Source organism: Crocodylus porosus, unplaced genomic scaffold (assembly GCF_001723895.1).
Source record: "Crocodylus porosus isolate Cpor-Errol unplaced genomic scaffold, CroPor_comp1, whole genome shotgun sequence".
In the NCBI taxonomy this organism is placed as follows: Eukaryota; Metazoa; Chordata; order Crocodylia; family Crocodylidae; genus Crocodylus; species Crocodylus porosus.
In genome coordinates this window covers 239,453,639-239,472,963 of record NW_017728886.1, presented here as the reverse complement: position 1 = coordinate 239,472,963, position 19,325 = coordinate 239,453,639, and the positions used below count along the sequence as shown (strand labels likewise).

At 42.0% G+C, this 19,325-nt stretch overlaps 1 protein-coding gene across 5 annotated transcripts in view; it reads right to left on the bottom strand.

Annotated features, from left to right (window-relative positions):
• The window catches only part of OXR1 (oxidation resistance 1), a 414,124-nt gene that overhangs the window by 130,404 nt on the left and 264,395 nt on the right, over nt 1–19,325 (bottom strand). The window contains exon 1 of one of the 5 annotated variants that reach the window (XM_019551797.1): nt 5,909–6,384. The exons of the other annotated variants lie outside the window; for them this stretch is intronic. Within the exon in view, the coding sequence (XP_019407342.1) occupies nt 5,909–6,041 (133 nt within the window). The 5' untranslated portion in view covers nt 6,042–6,384. Of the gene's footprint in view, nt 1–5,908; nt 6,385–19,325 lie in introns of those variants that run through there. 5 annotated transcript variants of the gene reach the window in all.

Genomic DNA, 19,325 nt, shown 5'->3' with positions numbered 1-19,325 from the left:
GAGGTAGTCCATGGGCGCGGGGTGCCGGGCCGTGCTCCGCAACTTGTTGCCCAAAGTTTCGGGCGGCCCCGCCCCGCCCCGTTTAAAGTAACCGCGTCCCGGGGCGGGGCGGGCTCGTGTGGCGGGCCCGGCCGATGAAGGCTGCAGCGAGCCTCAACCCGCCGCGCGGGTGAGCTCGTGCAGGCCCGCGCGCTGTGGCGGCACGCTTTCCAAACCTAGCAGTGACCTCCGCCCCCAAGCAAGGGCAGTGCCATGACTCGAAGCCTTCGTCCCAAAACAAGAGAGGAGGCAAAAGTCACTTTTTGGCCGGTCAGAAAGTAGGCAGCAGGGGAAGAGCCTTTGGAAACAGCATTACAAATAACTCTTCTCCCTCGAGGTCTCCCTTAAGGGGTGGCAGACTGCGCCTACTGATACCAATGAACGTAGGTGCTAGATGCTGGAGTCAAAGTGCCAGGAGATGCCACGCAGGCTTCCTCGGACGTCAGCCGGCATGTGGGGCTACAGCCCAGGGTGCACCAAGGACTGCCACAGATACAGCCCCTCTCCTCTGGTGAATGGGGAGGTGAAAGTCTAGTCTATTGAACCCTGATTTGGTGTTCAGTAAAAATCACCATCTCCTGTGCATGAAGAATTTATTAAACAACCCTTTTGTTTTGGTATAGCACCCCATTGAAGGGCATGAGTCTGGGACTGAAAATAGGCTCTATAGTTACCAATCCATTTTAAACAGTGTCCATTAACTATGGGAAGCACCTGTAAACCATGTTTGACTACATGGGCTAAGCTTTGTGGGCATCATTAAGGCTCCTTGCCTTCTGAGTCCCCCTAAAACTGAGTAATCTCACAACTGGCAGTTGCTAGTCAGTTAAGAGCTGCTTTTGAAGCCTTGAAATGGATGGTCCCCAGTTAACTGAATATATGGTAAAACTCTGAAAAATGCTATGCACTTCAGCAGTTTCTGGCCTTAATTAATACACCTGTAACTGGAGTTTGGCACACTGGGAAATGCTTTGTTTTATGCACTTAAGCCAATTATGCACACAATGGATATCCAGCAATGAGGTTTTTTGTGGCACTTGTACAAAGTTTTTGCTTCTAGGAAATAGCACTGGATCCCTGGGGCCTATAGGCGTGGTCCCAGCCTATGGCATGTCTGTAACATAGTGCCTATATCACCCTCTCAAGTTGCTTCCAACCACAGAAAGTTAAAATCTGAAGTAGAGAGAACGAAACTTGATGTTGCCCATAGCTTGTTATTTGCTCAATAGTGGGTATGTTTACACATGAAATTAATGCACCTGAATAAACTCTAGAGCTTGTTGCACATGGGCGTTTGCATGTGTGCCCAGGAGCAATAAACTCCGGAACAGTAAGCTCTGGAGTTGATTCATGTGTAGCGCATTGAGCTGGGTTGATGCCGCCCAGGCTGACAGGCTCACCTCCGGGGCCCCCTGCCAGGCAGAAGCTGCTCCCCGCCCCCCTAGCTCAACATACCTCAGAGGGTCTGGCTGAGGCACGAGGGTGCTTCAGTGCAGGGCTAGCCAGCAGGCAGCCCCCGCACTGAAGCACCCTCATGCCCCAGCCAGCCCCTCTGACATCTACACATGAGCTGCTGTGGAATTTTTTTCTGCGCAGTAGGATAGGACTTGTATTTACTATCCTGCTGTGGCATAAATTAGTTTACTCCAGCCTAATAGTGGTGTATGTGTAGATGCTGAGATGTTTACTGTTCAACTAATTAGCCAACTGCAGTAAATGCACCTACTGTTGCCTAAAGGCCAGCAAAGGATGGGGACTAGTCTGTCCCACTTCAACCAAACAGGTTAGTACTTGAATGGTAAAAAATAAAATATATTTCTGTATTTCACAACCAAAGCAATATTAAAAAAAAAGTTACGGAAGAATATTACTGGATTTTATATCCAAGGTAGAATTTTCTTTTATAGATCAATTCTGCCATTCAGGCTCCAATCCAGAAACAGAATTTGTGCAGATAGGAAGATTGGTATCCAGACTTAGTCACTAGTTTTACATTTAATAGCTGTGATATTCTAGTCTAAAGAGTTTTAGATTCAACCAACCTTCAAGTTTTGCTTTTATTTTGGCAAATTGAATGTGTTCTAAACAGACAAATGATGTCTCTGAAATATCACCATGAGGATAACTCAATTTGTTACTCTTCCTTTCGGGCCTGTGTGCTCTGTCTATTTTGCTCTATATGTTGTAAGCTACTTAAGTACTTCAATTAGTTTTAGCTCTAAAGGCAAGTGTTAAGATAAGGTCAGACTACCACAGCTAGCTACCTCTCTCTACAATTACTCGAGACACTTAACCCAGAAAGTCCCTTTCCTCTTTTATGGGAGTTTCTAAAATTCTGAGGAGAACATGAACAATAATTAGGCTACTTATTCCAATAGGCAACGACTTCTCTATTCCAGGCTACCTAAAGAAGTTATGGAATCTCCATCCCTGGAATTTTTCAAGAGCAGCCTGGGGCAGTTTAGTCAGGGATAATCCTGCCTTGAGCAGGAGGTTGGACCAGAGTCTAGATGACCCTATGAGATACTTTCCAGCCCTACTCTCCTATGATCCTAATATTCATTCTAGTATCTGTGCAAGAATTTAAAATAGAGGAATGTTATATTAAAATGGCTGCAGAGACAAATATAATAAAAATACGGCAAGGGATATACATTTCTTCAGAGCAACATTCTAAACACTGCAACAGATGAAGATGAATGTAAGCCTAATTTAAAGAGTAAATCCCTGCTAAGCAGTATGAACGATCAATAAAACTGAAGATTTCAACATTGGTCTTCAAAACATGGGAGACTATTTTTGCGTATCGAACTTTGGATGCTTGTGACCTGATTTGAGCTTTTCACCTACTTTGCATCTCTGAAAATTAGATTCTCTACAGAAAATTGTACTTGTAGTTTTCCGGAATGTAATGACAGAATCTACATTATTTGGTTAAATGTTATATAATAATTCTGAAGCTAAATCAACATTTTAATTTTCTTGTTTTCCATAATAATATATATCAAGATTACAATATCAGAAGTTTATGGAAACATCTTCCAGGACCTCACTTCATAGTGAAAATTGCTCAAGACCAGTTTATTATAAAAGAAATGTTCTGTTCTGTTTAGAATTTTTATGGTTTCAGAGGATCAGTCCTGAGCCTAATGGGCTTGTGTGTGCATGTCTGCGTGCATGCTCTTTTAATGATCCCCACTTGGTGAGATACCAGCAGAACCAAGTTAATTGTTGATGCTGTACACAGATGCCTGCCTGTCGCTGTGCCAGCCTCTTATTGATGTTTTCTGTTCTTTCATCATGCATTTTGAAATCGAATTTGGAAGAGACTGAAATACGGTTGATAACTCCATGCATTTGCTAGCTAATCACTTCCTCCTTCGTATAAGCATTAATGATGCAACCAAATTTTTCTTTCAGAATGGGGAATCAAAAAGTGATTATAGATCATTCATTTGACTCTTAAGTTAACAGTCAATCAGTGATTTAATCCTCTTTTTGTTTTTGTGCAGCCTGACTGAAACTGCTCTCTCTCTCTCTCTAATGCTCATTAAATGTTCATCATCTATCTAGTAATGTGTTACATCTTTATAATGAGCTTCCTAGCGCATACTCAGAAGCAATAGGGCCTGATTTTCATGCCCCTTTATACTGCAAGACTGGCTTAAGAGGGCATAGAGTGTAAATGAGAATCAACGTGATACAATAAAAAGTGGAGTGTTATATAGTGCTTTCTGTACATAGTCAAAATGTTATTGATCATATCAGTAATCACTGAATATATATCAGTTTCAACCATATCTCCTTTAAGTATTAAATGTCCCATAGGTTTCCATATTCCAAAATCAGATTTAACTTATATCAGGCAAAAGATTAATGTGTGCAGCAAAATTCTGCAATGGTACAACTATTCTAACATGCCTCTTCTAAGCGTTTACTGACATCCTCCCACTAATTGATGACTTAAATCCCGTTGGAATTTTTTTCTGAGTAGCAATATTAAACCACAGTGTGCCAACAATAATACTCAGTTATTGATTATATTATTATATACATATAAGTATTATAAGATTCACTTAAAGAAAAGCAAAATAATATTGACCTTCACCCTACTCCAGGTATCTTACTCCTTTATGGGACAGAAGGAACCGACTGGGTCAAAGTCACACAGCTAATCAGTCACAGAAATGAGTATTAACACTGTATCCTACTCCTAGTCCCACTTTTAACCACTGGACCAAGCTGCATTTCCACCAGAGCTCTGCACCCTGGACATGGGTGATTGAAGAGCCAGCTACACTGGCTGTTTTTGTATCCTGTCCTCCCAAAGATTGTGCCCAGTGCCCTGGTTGCTTCCCCCCTCCCCACAATTATGCTAGAGATATCCATTGTGTTGAAAGGTCTGAATTAGGAAAAGTTTTAACATAAAGAATGGCTATTTAGTGGCCAAAGTCTTAAGACTACAGACCATAGAAAACTGAATATCCACAGACTTTAGAAAACCACTTTCTTGCCTTAGAAGAAAATATTTAAAACAATTTTATAAAGGGTTTTTTTTAATTGAACAAGAGAGGCTTGATTTCTTTGAGGAAATCAATTATCTTCTAGGTTTTCCATCACCTTCAGCTGGTTTTGGATGACAGTTTTAAAGCGCACAGTTAGTTGGAGAACGTTTTATTTTCTGGTTGTAACTGAAATCATTACTGGTTAGTGCTATGCAGACACAAGGAAGAGCTGCAAGCAAAAGCAGCTTCATGAGCTCCATAATGGCCTGAAGCATCCAATACTGCAGGTGGGAAAGTGGCGCAGTGCATGGGCATGCTAGCCCTGTCCCTTTTCTTCTGGCCACAACGTGATTGTACCTTATAGTGTCTCGCACTGCCCCTCATTCTGCATTAGACTGTATTGAGTTTCATTTCCTCATCTTCTGCATTGTATGTTCCAGTGGCCTTAACTTTGGAATTTAGAAACCATATGCAAATATGTAAAAAAAAACCTCATGAGTATGGAAGTCACTGGAATTTTTATAAATTCTAAAATAAAACCTGTATAGTGGCATCAATGAGGTGGCCCTCTTGGCTACGTCCACACAAGAGTGGACATTTGGTTCTCCGGGGACAACTAGCGGCAGGACACTTTGTGCTGCCGCTAGTTGTCCCCAGGGAATGCCTGTGCCACATGCCCTCTGGCGCATGGTAGGTTACCCCATGTGCGGTAGGGAAGACTGGGGCCAGCACTGGGCTGGCCTAAGAAGTCACATCTGGAGTCCCAGGGGCCTCCTGGGGCTGCAGCAGCGGTGATCCTGTTGCTCAGAGCCTAGCCGGAAGATGGAGTGTAGCTGTAGCCAGCCAGGCTCCACTTTTGAGTGGCATGCACTGTCCCCACGTGCACCGCTCCACTTTTTTTTTGTGTGCAGGTTTTATGACTCCTGGATATCAAGGGATCAAAAAAATATCCCACACTGCTCCGTTGCAGCACAGAGAAAAGTTGAATGTGTGGTATGTGGTGCCACAGACATGTCAACAGCACCACCGCACAGCTGTGCTCATCTGGATGCAGCCCTTATGTCCAAAAGGGCTAGATGCACAAAGAGAATGGCAACCGTCTACACCAGGTCTGTCTCTGCATTTCCTCTTTTGATTGTTGTGCTGTTATAATTTTTGTAATAAATCTTAGCACTTTTCCATGTTTTCTGGCAGACTTACCTTCATGTAGGTAATCATTATAGAAGGAAAGGCTGATTTAAAAAAAATAATAAAAAAAAATGACCAGTAAGCCTTTTGGGTCTTCTGGGTGCACCTGACTTTAACCTCCCTCCCCAACCTCTCTCCCAACCTGGATTCAGTGGCTGAAACCTTATTGTACATACCTTTTTCTGAGGCATAGGAATCCACGCAGGACATTTTTGAAGTTCTCTTTGGAATGAAAACCAGAGTGGTATGTTTATCTTGTTGAGAGGAAGTTCTGCTTTTTTCTGATGAAACTTCCTTTTTAGGGAACATCTGCTCTCTTTTGCCCTCCTCCACTGGCACAAAAGTGCCTGCATGTGATTCACTTGCTCCCAAATTAACATGCAGGAAACCTATGGCTTGTTACTCACTCTGTCTCTGTAGGGACAACTACTAAAATTTACCCTGAAAAGTCAAAAGCATTGTATTTATCTAGTTCTCTTCTTTGAAGGTCATCCTTGTATTATTCTTAAAATGAGAGATCAGTTTACATACAGATGTTCTTCAGCTCAGATCAGTAGCTTGACCTAGTCTTCTCTCTCTCTCTCTCTCACTCACTCGCACACACTTTAATGCCTTTAGAGCTTTCACAAGAGGTGAAGTGCACCATGCCTTCACTCAAATATGGATGGCTGGTGCAAGGCCCAGCACATTACTTATGTTCCACATAAAGGGCTTAGGTGATACAATAGGGCTTTACTATGGTTAATTATAAATGGTTACTTGTAATTTTTTTTGCTGTATTATTCCATAGGCAGGCCCCCGATGGAGAATGCCTTTTCTCTGTGCTGCGTATTTCATCCTGGTTACTGCCACTGGGTGGAAAGCAGTTTTGATGGGAAATAGATCTGAGGTAGCTATTTAGGTGTCTGTATCAGAAACAGAAGGCCTTAGTCAGCCCGGGATCTGGCACCAGCACTGACTTAGCGACTAACGATGCTGAGCATGGACTTTTTCTCTTCAAGGACACAGGATGCTGTATTCTGTACCAGCTAAGTTTCTTTGCCTAGATACAGACTTTACACCTATCTTGCTTTAAGGAGGCAGAAAAAGCTCTAAGTTAACCCTCAGTGGATGAGGTATTAGACTAAAGTGATTTCTGTTACAGTGCTTTTTTGAACATCTGTGCCAGATCCCATCAAGGCTTAACATAGAGTGTGACTGAGCCCATCCCAGGAGGCATTGCACAGGGCTGGACTTTAGCCTCAGGCAGAACTCCTGTACTCTGCCCAAGCACTGGGTTGACCCTGCCCCTTGGCTGTCACTGACCCAGTCAGCGACAGCCTCTTATTCCAGCTTAGGGGTCTCTCCCGGCCCCCCCAACTGCTGCTGACAGCTGGCGGGGGGGAGGGGTGCTGGGAAGAGGGGCCACTCCAGCAGTCTCCTGGGAGGTTACAGAAGGGTACCCAGCAGTCAATGCGGGTAAGCTCCGAGCCCCTCTGCTGTCTTTTTGGTTAGCTCTTGCTTTAACTTGTAGCACTTTTAAGTAAAGTGCTATAGAGTACTACTGCCAGGGGCTCTATGAACATCTGTTGCCTTTGCTACTTTCACATTTGGTATGGATATTAGCAAATTACAGCACACCAGGCTGGAAATGACAAATGCCTGGGTAATTATCAAGAAGAATAGGTGTTGTCTCTTGGGAAACTGGGGGTGAAGAGAAGGTATTTTCTAGCCACTTGCTACCTAGGTATTTGGGTTTGAAAGACTGTAAAGTTTGATAAATAAAGGGCTGAAAACAAAACAGACTGAAAAGAAACAGAACAACCGCTTACTTCAGTTTATTAAATAAAAAGGCCCCTAAATCAGATTTTTTGTAAGTGGGTTTAACCCAGCAAGTGAAAGTCATTCTGCTTCCTTGCACTCAGTCTGCATTTAACTCAAAATGTAAGTAAAATTCAGTTGTTTAAATTGTATTAACAAATCTAGTATACTGACTATATTGTTTCTGCCTTCTTCAAATAAAGGAACAAGTTAAATGCCCTATTGCATGCTGTTTGTTTCTATAAGCAATAAAAATCACAGCTGATCATTTTAAAGTGCTACATGCTGCTATACTTTTTTGTAAAGTGATTTTTTTGTTTTCACTGAGTACGTCTACATGTCGCCATACTTTAGGACTTCTTTTTGGATGTCCTAAAGCACAACGCAGTAACTGCCCGTACTGTGCTGTATGCTGTGCATGGTTAGATTTTGCTGCTATGTTATGGTAGCAGCGTACTAAAACCACGGAGTGCACTGCTACGGCAGTGTAGCTGCTGGCTATGTGTAGACCCATGTGATTGCTACGTCTCTGTAGCACGTCACTACGTCACCGTAGGGCAACATGTAGACGCACCCACTGTATGTAAATATTTAAAACAATTTAAAATTAAATTTAGCTTGCTTTAGGTTCCCAGATAATGTCTCCTTTTGGATAAAAACCATTCAGAGATTTTAATCTTCAGCACAGGATCAAAAGCAATAGCCCAGGCTTCTTGAAAACAAGATGGCTACAGCAATTTCAAACATCAATATGTTTAAACAAAAGCAGTGGTAGACATTTGTGCCTCCCTAAAAATCTGACAAGCTGGACCCCGGGAGAAAAGGTACTATGCCCTTTCTCAAAAATGAGTGGAAAACCTAGAGTAGGAGCAACTGTTTACAGTGTGCAGAGGAGCAGTTGGCCTGAAAGGAAATGAAGTCATATGACTTGCTAAATTGCCTATGCTTCTGTTAGAGAGAATGCAGCACTTACCAGGACATCTGTCCTGCACCCCTCCTTCTTTTCGACCCCCCAACTGACTTTTGCAGGGACAGTGGAAAAACTGCTCTTTTCTTACTTGAAGGATTCTGACTTGGGCAGTGTAATGAAGATGCAAAGTGTGTGGCTTCACATGGTTAAGAGGAGCTTGGTGAATGGTAAGAAATTCAAACTTACAAGCAATTAACCAATTGACTAAGTTAGCTCTCCCAATGCTCAAAAAGCTGTTTGTTTAAAAAAAAAAAAAGGGGGGCCTTGCTCTTCAACCTTTTTTGGTGATTAAATACCAAGCTTTGCACCAGCATGTCATGTGTAAGTCAAGGATACACACGTGTTCTTAATGTTGTCCTGCAACTAACTGGTTAGGGTTGTACCTGCATCTTCCCCACTAGGGAATGTGGCCTGTGGGTCTGCCATGCAGTGGATTAATTCATGCTGATTTTCCATTTTTCCACCTCCCTCCCCACATAACATGACATCAAACTTCCAGAACAGAGTGCAGTATCACAGGGCAGTTCTCTTTAAGTGTCAGACAAAGGGAACAGATTTCACCTGCACGCATGTCTGTACCTGGAACTCCTCTACCGTAGAACTGGTCAGGTTCCATTCCTTGCTCTAAGGGCTTTTCTGTTGCTCCATTATAGGCACTACATTTAATTTTAAGATTAAAATAGACTTAATGAGCTAGATATTCAAATCTAGGTCTCAAAGTCAACATAAACATATGTAGCCAAGCAAATATGTCACCATAAAGTACCCAGATGTGTACATATCCTTTTACATATTGAAATACTAATTTTGTGGCTGTAAATGTATACATTGCTCAACTAAGGGCTGCATACTCCAATACATTTTAAGAGGTATAACTCAGACCTCTAAATTTGAAAATTTAACCTAACACATATGGGAGTACATAAGATGCCCCTTTATTTACTGTGTTTTACTGAATTCATAATGAGAACGAGAGAAACCCTGGAACAGTAATTTCTATTCTGGGCATGAACAGAGAACCTGATCTCAAAATCAAGACTGAAAATCTTCAAAGCAATTGAATGTGGCTCTGATACTAAATTAAAAGGTCAGTGTGATCATAGGAATAGTAAACATTTTCCTGGTCCTAAGTACTACATTCTACAATCGTTCTTCATGGTATTCAAAGTCCACTGGGAATCTAAACTTGCAAAGGTTCCCAAATGCTTTTTTCTAAAAAGGCAGTATTCACAAAAGTATCTATTAAACACAGTAGCTTTAATCTATCACCATAATTTTTTTTGTTATTGTTTCTAAAAGGAAATATTTCACTTTCTACAAACTACAACAGTGGAAGATAAATATAATAGCTCAAAGACTAAAGAGGCATTCAAAAGTGACCTTGGGAAGTGACTGAGCCAGCAGGAAGTATTTCTGAGATTGGAGAGAATGTGTGCAAAGTCCTCAAATCTGCCCTTTCCTAGCAATATTGTCTTAATGAATGACACACTTAGTACATAGTGGTTGGCTTGATAAAAAGATCCTAGACAGAAAAAAAAATCTTTCATTTTGATTCTACTCTTGGGAGCAGCATCTGCCAGAGTATTCTTTTCCCTTGTGATACGAGCAGCTGATAAAATATAAACCTCATTATTGTGAATAATGAGAAGACATTTTCTCTGCATTTAGTGTAAGCATGCCACAATTACTGGGTTATCTAAAAGCACACAGGTCTGAGAAACACTCTAGGATGCACTGGTAGGGATGAAAACTCAGATTTTGCATATGAACTGGAAATCATAGGTTCAGAAAAAGACTTTTTTTATGTGACATATCATTTCAGGCACTGCAGGCTGCATAAAGTTGTCCCTAAAGGGACAACAGGCATATAAGTTACTACTATCTAATGATTGAAAAATTCTTGCAGTTTAAAGTACAGCTAAGGGTAAATTTTTCAAAAGTTCCTAAGGAACCTGGAGGGCAAACCTCAACTTTCAAACATGTCTTCTGTAAGTAGGATTTATGCACCTTTTGAAAGGTTTAAGAGATTTTTGAAAAAATTGCCTAATGGCTGAAAATTTGTAACAATCATGTTGAAGGAAAATTACAAATCAACCATGACAAAAATATCACAAATCCTGGGAAGAAAGCTCAGTCTAGGGCATCAATAATATGTTATGCTGCTATTCGTAAATCACTGGCTGAATTCTGAGGCGGTACCTTAGCCACGTGATCAGTAGGAATGTAAGATGTGAAAAGAATGAGTTCAGGCAGTTGTAGGAAAAGTATGAGTGGGCTTGATAGGCTAGGTCCTTCTTGAATTATTTAAATAGCTTAAAGAGGATGTTCACTAAAATTTAAATATGCCTTTTCCTTCAGTTGCTTCTTTTGAAAAACATTCTCTCCATTACCCTTTGAGGGGATGTGTTAAACAGGGCTTGTTTACTCTTAGTTTTAGGTTTGCTGTTACTACATAGGGATTTCCCATGACAATATGGCCAATACCTCTTCAGAACATTATTGGTACCCACCTTTTATAGATAAGTTCTATAGAAATCACATCCAAGAGGTAGAGTTTCAGAAATACTTGGGCACTGTTTCATCTAGCAGATGCTAAGCCCCAGATGGATTGTTTAATACTAAGTCAGGCTCCTCATGGGGAGAGTTTGGTACAAAGGAAGGGATCTTCAGAAATCAGCTGAACATAGAAGTGTCTCAACTAGCCAGGAATGAACTTAATGGGAAAGCGGTGGGGCTCAGGTGCTTAACCAGTAAAGAGAGAGGTGCCTATCTGTGGCCAGGCAGGTGCTTTTCTTTGTTAGGATCCTCAGCTATGAACTCTCATGGAGTTGCACACAAAGCCAATTCAGAAAGTTAAATAGTGTATGCCGTGTGTTTCCATCTATGAAAAAAACAGACCCATGAGAGAAAAAGCATTTGGAATACAGACAACCTGGATTCAAGACCCAGCTGTGGCTGATCAGAGCAGGGACTTGATCCCATATTGATGATATACCAGGTGAGTATGCTGTTGGCTATTCTGCTCAATCTCTCCTATTGGAGTGCCTATTGGAGAGATTGGGTGCATATACATATTGCCATATAGTGACGTACTTCATTAGTTCCTTTTAAAAGTACTAAAGCATGGTGCAGTACTGCACCGTGTGGTGCTCAGTTAGATTTTGCTGCTATGCTGCTATAGTGGCGCGCTATACTGGGGGAGCATGCCACTGTGGTGATGTAGCTGGCGATCACATGTAGACCCATGTAATTGCTACATCACTGTAGGGGGATGTGTAGATGTGCCCATTTCGAATTAACTCTCTAGGCTAGTGGCTATCTCATTTACGTGGGATGCTTGGGTTCAAGTCCAGGCAAAACTGGTGGAACAGGGATACAAGCACTAGTCTTCCACGCCCCAGGTGAGTGTCCTGCGATGCTACCCATCTTACAATAATGATATTGCAGTTTCTGGATAGTTACTGCCATATTATCTTGCAAGTGTGAGAAGAATGGGATTTGAGCTGTTGTAATCAGTGGATTCCTGACAGTTATACCCTCTAGATCCTCTCATTTCCTCCATCTCAATCCACCCCTTCCTGGCCGTACAACGCTATATCTCTTGATGCACCTCCAGGACTGACAGGGATAGAGGGCATGAGTTGAATTAGAGACACAATGAGGAAAATCCTTAGTTCTTCATTATGGCAGCTTTCTGATGCTTCAACTGTACAGAAGTAGTTGGCGCTATGATACAGGACTGAGTTCAAGTCCTAGAAGGAGGTCAGTGCAGACATCGTATTTAGAACCCGCAGAGTGAAGATTATCATGACAAATTACATCTATCCTTATCATGCATAGTAAAAGCTACTGTTTTCTCACCTCTTTTCCAAATAAATTACTTGATCTTACAGATTTCCATTAACCTTGATGTACATGATACTTGTTAGTTCTGAATTGGAAATACAGCCCCCTCCACACAATGCACACGCACAAATCATCCCTTGGCCTGAAAAGTTTACAATCCAAACACATTCCTGAAAGCTGAGATCATTGTGGTTCATTGATGGTGAAATTCTCTTTGATGAAATGATCTTGTTTGCAAAGAGAATAGACCACAGAGGGCAGATGGGTTAGAGATGCTGCTTCATAGTCTTGTCACTTTCATGTATTGTGGAATTCACATTCTGTCCCTCTGTCTAGGCAGCTTTTTATAGCAGATGTGCATTGGGTGGAAAGTTTTAGAGTTTTCCTGTCTCTCAAAGTCCCAATACTTCCTTTCTGATCCAGAGCATATGTTGCATGATTATTCCATTTCATACACACTTCCTCTTTTGCTAGATTTGGATCTTGTTTGGATTTGTTTAAATAAAGCTGCATTTACCCCTTGTTGGTGGCTAAAGAGCAGAAGCCCTGGTGAATCAGCTTGCGATATTCCTAATTATTGGAAATACAATTATTTCTAGTAATAAGCACATTTTAATATTGTAATGGTCCTAAAATTAAGATATGTTCCATGTGCAATCTCTTTTAATCTTAAATACCCATTTATTGGCCTTTTATTTTGTCCCTTGTCTTCAGCCTTCTTTAGCTGTGGACAAAGTTTGACACTTCCTATACTTCAAGCTGCGATTCTCATGGCAGCCACTGTTTTTGTTTTGTTTTCATTTATGAAGCAATGTGGGATCTGTTTACAGTGTAACATTTACTACCATATTTGCATAGTGTTGCCCTTTGTACATACCCATAGTTCTTAACTGTGATGACAATCAACGTTTTGCCTCTACTGGTTGAATCCAGCATATAGAAAAGTAGAGAAAATAGGAAAGAAAAATCTTCTTTTATAAAGTACACTTTGCATCAATTGGCATGATTTCTTTTAGAATCATATCAATTAGAGCTAACAGAGCAGCACTTATAAAATAGCAGTTGTCCACTGAGTGCAAGTTAGCTCTCTTGCATGGCTGCTAATGCAAATGATTGCATCAGGGAGCACAACTGGTTAACAACATTTAATCTCCAAGGTCCCCTTTGACTGGATGCTACAGGACTCAGTTTAAGTTACAATAAATATTCCACACCTCTTTTATACCCAAGTGCACAGAAGCCTGAAAAACAGGTTCTGAGCGTTGAGTGCTGTTTATGTACATTTTGGCAGAGGCACTGAAGAGTGTTTTGGCTAGTTTGAAGAAGCAGAGAAAAGTAAACCTCTCATAATGACATAATTAATAGGAGCTCTGGACTCATTATAATGATTTGCATTTACCAAAGCTGCCCAGCACTAGCCCTGACACACCACACCCAAAACAATCTAATTACAAGGCCATGGAAGCTACTCTCTTTCAGTCTGGCAAATGAATCTGTCTCAGGGAGATGGTGCCTACCCTTAGTCAGAGGCCCAGACATACGTACTGCTCTGCCCATCTAATGTTCTCTGCTGGGAAGCCTAGCTCTGGACTCATGTTTAATAATAGTAGCACTGGGGCCATTAGTCCCATGTCACCTGTTTGTTTGAATGACATGATACTCAAGTTATCTGGATCACTGTCTTGGAGAATAAGAACTAGGCAACTAAAGGTATTTATTATGTGCAGCCTGCACAACCCAGGACTTGATGATGAGTCTTATGCAAGAAGCAAACCACTTAAAGGGCAAGCTGCAGCTGCTTTCTAGCACATAGGAGAATCTTATTCAACTGTGATCTGTCATGGCTGTTGCAGAACCATTTTGCCTCATTTTGAGGATGAAAGCCTTGTAAGGGGCTGGCAGGTATGGGATAGCCATTACAGACCCTGCAGAGCAGATTTTCCTTTCAGTCCCAGCTTCCTCTTTCCATTTTTTACATAAGAGGTCCATGTTGAGCAGCTGGTAACTGCTACATTTCAGTCTCATCTCCACTGAAGATAAAATTACTTGCTCAGCACACTGGTCTACTGTCTCACTGTCAAGAAGAATTTCTGAGGTTCTGTAATTGTAACCCAGCTAGCCAGTAAGCAGAGCCAGCCATAGTGGTGGGTGACATGGGCGACTGCCCGAGGTACCGTCGTCAGGGATGTGCCAAACACAGACACACACACACACACCCATGCATGTATGTGCACCCTGCATTCACAACAGCCCTTTTCTCCTGCCCTGGCTGATCCACGCCCCAGGCAGGAGGAGCAGGGCCCAGCCCAGCCCGCTCCCTGCCTCCAGCCTCTGCTCACGAGGAGCCTGGTCAGGCATGTGCAGCTGGGGTGATGCCTGCTTCAGTCTGCTCCCTTTTCTCCTGCCTGCTGGAGTGTTGCTGACTTGAAGGGGGCAGAGGTGCAAAATACAAGTTCACGCAAGCCACCATTTTCCCTAAGGCTGGCTCTGCCAGTAGACACCACTACTAATCAGCATCTCTCTTCCATAAGAGGTGCTTTACCTGCACATACTCCAATAGGCCTGAGGCACTGCCTAGTGGTAGTACTAGGATCTTAGATTTACTCCTCTCCAACAGAATTTTGAAGGTGTTTTTCTTTAAAGGGACTCTTGTTATTCAGTGGAACTCACTCTCAGGAAAGGAAATTCACTGCAGGACAAGTGACATTTTAAGGCTTTGTGAATGTAACTCTGCAGGGCAGCTTCACAATTTTCACCATCTAGGGCACCTATACACGAGCAGCAAGGGTGCTCTGATGTGCTATAATTACAACATGTCAGAGCAGACTCAATCAAGTGTGCTGGAGCGTGGTAATTACCGTGCTCTAGCAGACTCCAGTGTCTTGTGCATCAGCGACCCCATGCTTAAAAATGGCAGCAGGGGCACTTTATTAAAGCTCGTTGAACGAGCTGTAGTTAAACTGCTACTTTTAGGTGCAGGGACGCTGATATATGAGATGCTCTGGCACTTTAATTAGAGTAGCCCTCAGAACTGCTTTAATCGAAGTGCTACCACCCCCTCGCCCCTCCGACATATGTATAAACACCTCTAGTGAATGAAGTTTCTCACCGTATAACACAGCACCAGTTTTTGGGATATCACTCTCCATCGCTGCTTACTGTTGTAAGGTGCTGCTTCGTTAGGATGGTGGAAAAAAGTGAACTTCAGCAAACACAATTACTAGTAAGCACAGTAATTTATCTCTTTGTTAATTAGCTATTTCTTTAGTTGACCAGCCATACAAGGCTTTTGATTACTGTCGACAAAGAATTACACATAGATTTTGTTGTATTTGATTAAGTAATTGTTATTCCTCGGAAGTTTCTCATTTACTTCTTATATTGTTTTAACTTAAATCATAGATAGGAGAATTTTAGTTAATACTGTTTGTGCTTCTCTAAATGAAATCTTCAGATGTTCTATTCTGGTTTCTATAATTAAGATTGTCATTTGCATGATCAAATCAGTGAAGATTGGGTCCTTGCCATGGTGAAGAAAGAACACTTCATTTCTGTAGTAACTGATCAAACAGTAACACAGAAGGAAGCAAAGAGAAAAACCAAAGTGGAAATACATTTTCACGTATGACAGTAAATCAACCATAGACTCACTTATCTGGATGTCTTTGCTTTTTGTTATTTTTTTTTTACCTAAGACCTGAACAAAATATTGAAGATAAAGTGTACAAACAAACCCAAAAGTACAAATTATTCCATTCAAAATCTGCAAGTGCCAATTAAAATGGCTGTACTCTGAAAATGTGAATTATAATCTGCTTGTCTCTTCCCACACTATTTTACCTCCTTAACATACAGAAAGTACAAAAAATTTTCACAACTGCAATGCTAAGAACTTCCCTTTTCTCCCTATTTTTTGATGACTTTGGTGACATCAGTCTCCATCACCAAGTAACACCTGCCTAATCAACTAATGATAATGGTAATTTTATCTGCCAGTTGGTACAGATATGATAAAGAATGCTTACAGCTACATCAAAGGCACTTCTAAAAATGCACATTAACTTATAAAATTATTATTGATAGGCTGTTTTTCTTATCCTAGACCCTGGTGGTAGTATATAGACTTCAGGAACCCTATAGTTCACAAATGTAAGGGTTACTTTTTTGCACCATCTTTTCCAATGCAGCCCTATATACTAGAAATCACTGTATAATTGCAAATAAACTACACTATTTGAAGTGCACTGAATACATCCCATAATAAATCACATTATAACTTTCTATAGATTCAATCAGTTGTTTTGTATAAACCACAAGATACAGTTTTCAAATTTGCTGTGAGCTAATATGAATTAAAATATTTGGTATCGACTCCAGACCACGAACCATCAGTGGAGCAAACGGGTTCTATGTGTTCCACTACTGTGTTCTAAGGAGGATACAGAGTAGGATCTTTCATCTCTTGTCCCTTACAAGTTTATGGTCATATCCTGAATCGGTTTAAATGTGCTTGCTCCATTAGGCAAAATGTTCAGTTCACAAAAGCATGCCTCAGCCATGTCTGAGTCATGCCTGTCATGTGGTTCTCCCAGAAACAGGTACAGGGTTACTAGTAATACCAGGCTTCTTAACACTTGTAGACTATAGTACGCTTTAAGTTGCTTAATGGCATTTGCTTGCATTACCTCGAGCAAGGTTAGGGTAAGAGAAGTGGAGGCAAAGGAAATGATCAGACCAGGGAACATCACAAGGTGTGAGCCATTTCAGAAAATTCAAGGAAGATGGAATGGTAAAAAACTAGGTTAGAGGTCTTGCTAAAATCACTTAAAATACATTTAGTGGTTAGAAAAGACTAATTTTAGGCAAGATATAGCTTATATATGGGATAAGAGTAGGCATAAGAATATTAGTTAATTAGAGGAACACCAATTAGGAACAGTCTAATTTTTTTTTACCTTATTAGATAAGCTTTCTGATATTTTAGCCAAGCCATAGAGTATAAAAATCTAGGTTCATCTCAGATCCTTGCTTTTCAGCCTTGAACTACAGTTCTTGCTGAATAGGTCATCTGCAGACAAGCTAAGAGCTCTTTCACTGTTTAATTTGAATCTTAGGTGAAAAGTCCTTTTCCCTAGCAGACTAGCAACCCTTAGATACTTTTTATGATTTTAGGCCATAGATAAATTAATTTTATATTCTCACAAATATCAACAAGATTGTTCTTTACATGAATGTGCACTTTAGAGATTTCACAGATTTCACAGACATTAGGGCTGGAAAGGACCTTGGAAGATCATTGAGTCCAGCTCCCTGCCCAAAGGGCAGGAAGTCAGCTGGGGTCATAGGATCCCAGCAAGAAAAGCATCCGATTTACTCTTGAAGGTGTTCAATGTAGGTGCTTGAACCACCTCCGCTGGCAGACTGTTCCAGACCCTGGGGGCTCGGACAGTAAAGACATTCTTCTTTATGTCTAGCCTGAAACGGTCTCACAGTAGTTTATGACCATTCAACCTTGTCATCCCTTGGGGCGCTCTGGTGAACAAACGTTCCCCCAGATACTGGTGGTCACCCCTGATAAACTTATAGGTGGTCATCAGATCACCCCCGAATCTGCGCTTTTCCAGGCTAAAGAGCCCCATTTCTCTCAGCCTGTCATTGTAAGATCTGTTTTCCTGGCCTCTCATCATGCGTGTGGCTCTTCTCTGGACTCTCTCAAGCTTCTCCACATCCTTTTTGAATTGTGGAGCCCAAAACTGGACACAGTACTCCAGCTGCGGCCTCACCAAGGCCAAGTACAAAGGGAGAATGACGTCCTGGGATTTGCTCGAGAAGCATCTATGGATGCAAGCCAGCATTTTGGTCGCTTTACTAGCCGCAGCATCACATTGCAGGCTCATGTTCATCTTGTGGTCAATGATGACCCCCAAGTCTCTTTCTTCTGTAGTGCTAGCCAGCATAGCACTGCCGAGCCTATAAGGATGCTGCAGGTTTTTCTTCCCAAGGTGGAAAACCTTGCATTTTTCGGTGTTAAACACCATCAGGTTCTCATCCACCCATTTGCTGAGCCTGTCCAGGTCAGCCTGGATCACGCGCCTGTCTTATGGCGTGGATGCTTTGCCCCAAAGTTTGGTGTCATCAGTGAACTTGGCCAGTCCACTCCTGACTCCAGTGTCCACATCATTAATGAAGATGATGAACAATATGGGTCCAAGGATAGAGCCTCGGGGGACCCCACTGGTCAAAGGACACCACGACGAGTGACTGCCATCAATTACAACCCTCTGGGTCTGACCACAGAGCCAATTTCCCAGCCAGCGGATCATGGCGGACCCAAGGCCACAATTGGCCAGTTTCGCCAAGAGGTGATCATGGCTGATCATTATAAATGTTTAACTAGTTGCTTGATATGCCTTATCTGTACTGTTTAGTCATTTATATCTTTTCTGTATTTCGTTATTAGCTTTGTGTAACAGGGAACCAGTTTTGGGCCCTGTTATAGTCTGTACCAGCCCATCAGACCAGAGCCTATAGCAAACTTCGGGCCCCAGGGTTGTGATGCAGCTGCTGAAGACACACAGCTGGCCTCCCAAAGATGAGCCGTGCTTGAAAAGGTTGGCCCAAGCAGTGTGCTACCACATGCAGCCAGAATAAACTCCTACTGGCTGCTGGGAGTGCCGCTGGAAGACAAGAGGGGCTACCAGCACTCATGGAGAACCCTTGGAGAGGGGAAAGCACAAAAGTAGAGAAGCATGGAGGCTATGCCAGGAGTGAGAGCCAGAACCACTGCCAAAGACAGAGGCAGGATCTGGGGACCAAGCTGGAGTCAGGACTAAAAGCCAGAGCCTGAATGGGAAGTTAGAGCCAAGGACAAAGCTGGGTGGTGAGAGAAAAAAATCCTTCACTGGAGGGACCGTATTGAGAGCTGTGGCAGAAAGAGGGCTAATGGACTGGGTGAGTCTGAAAATGAAAGGCTTGGA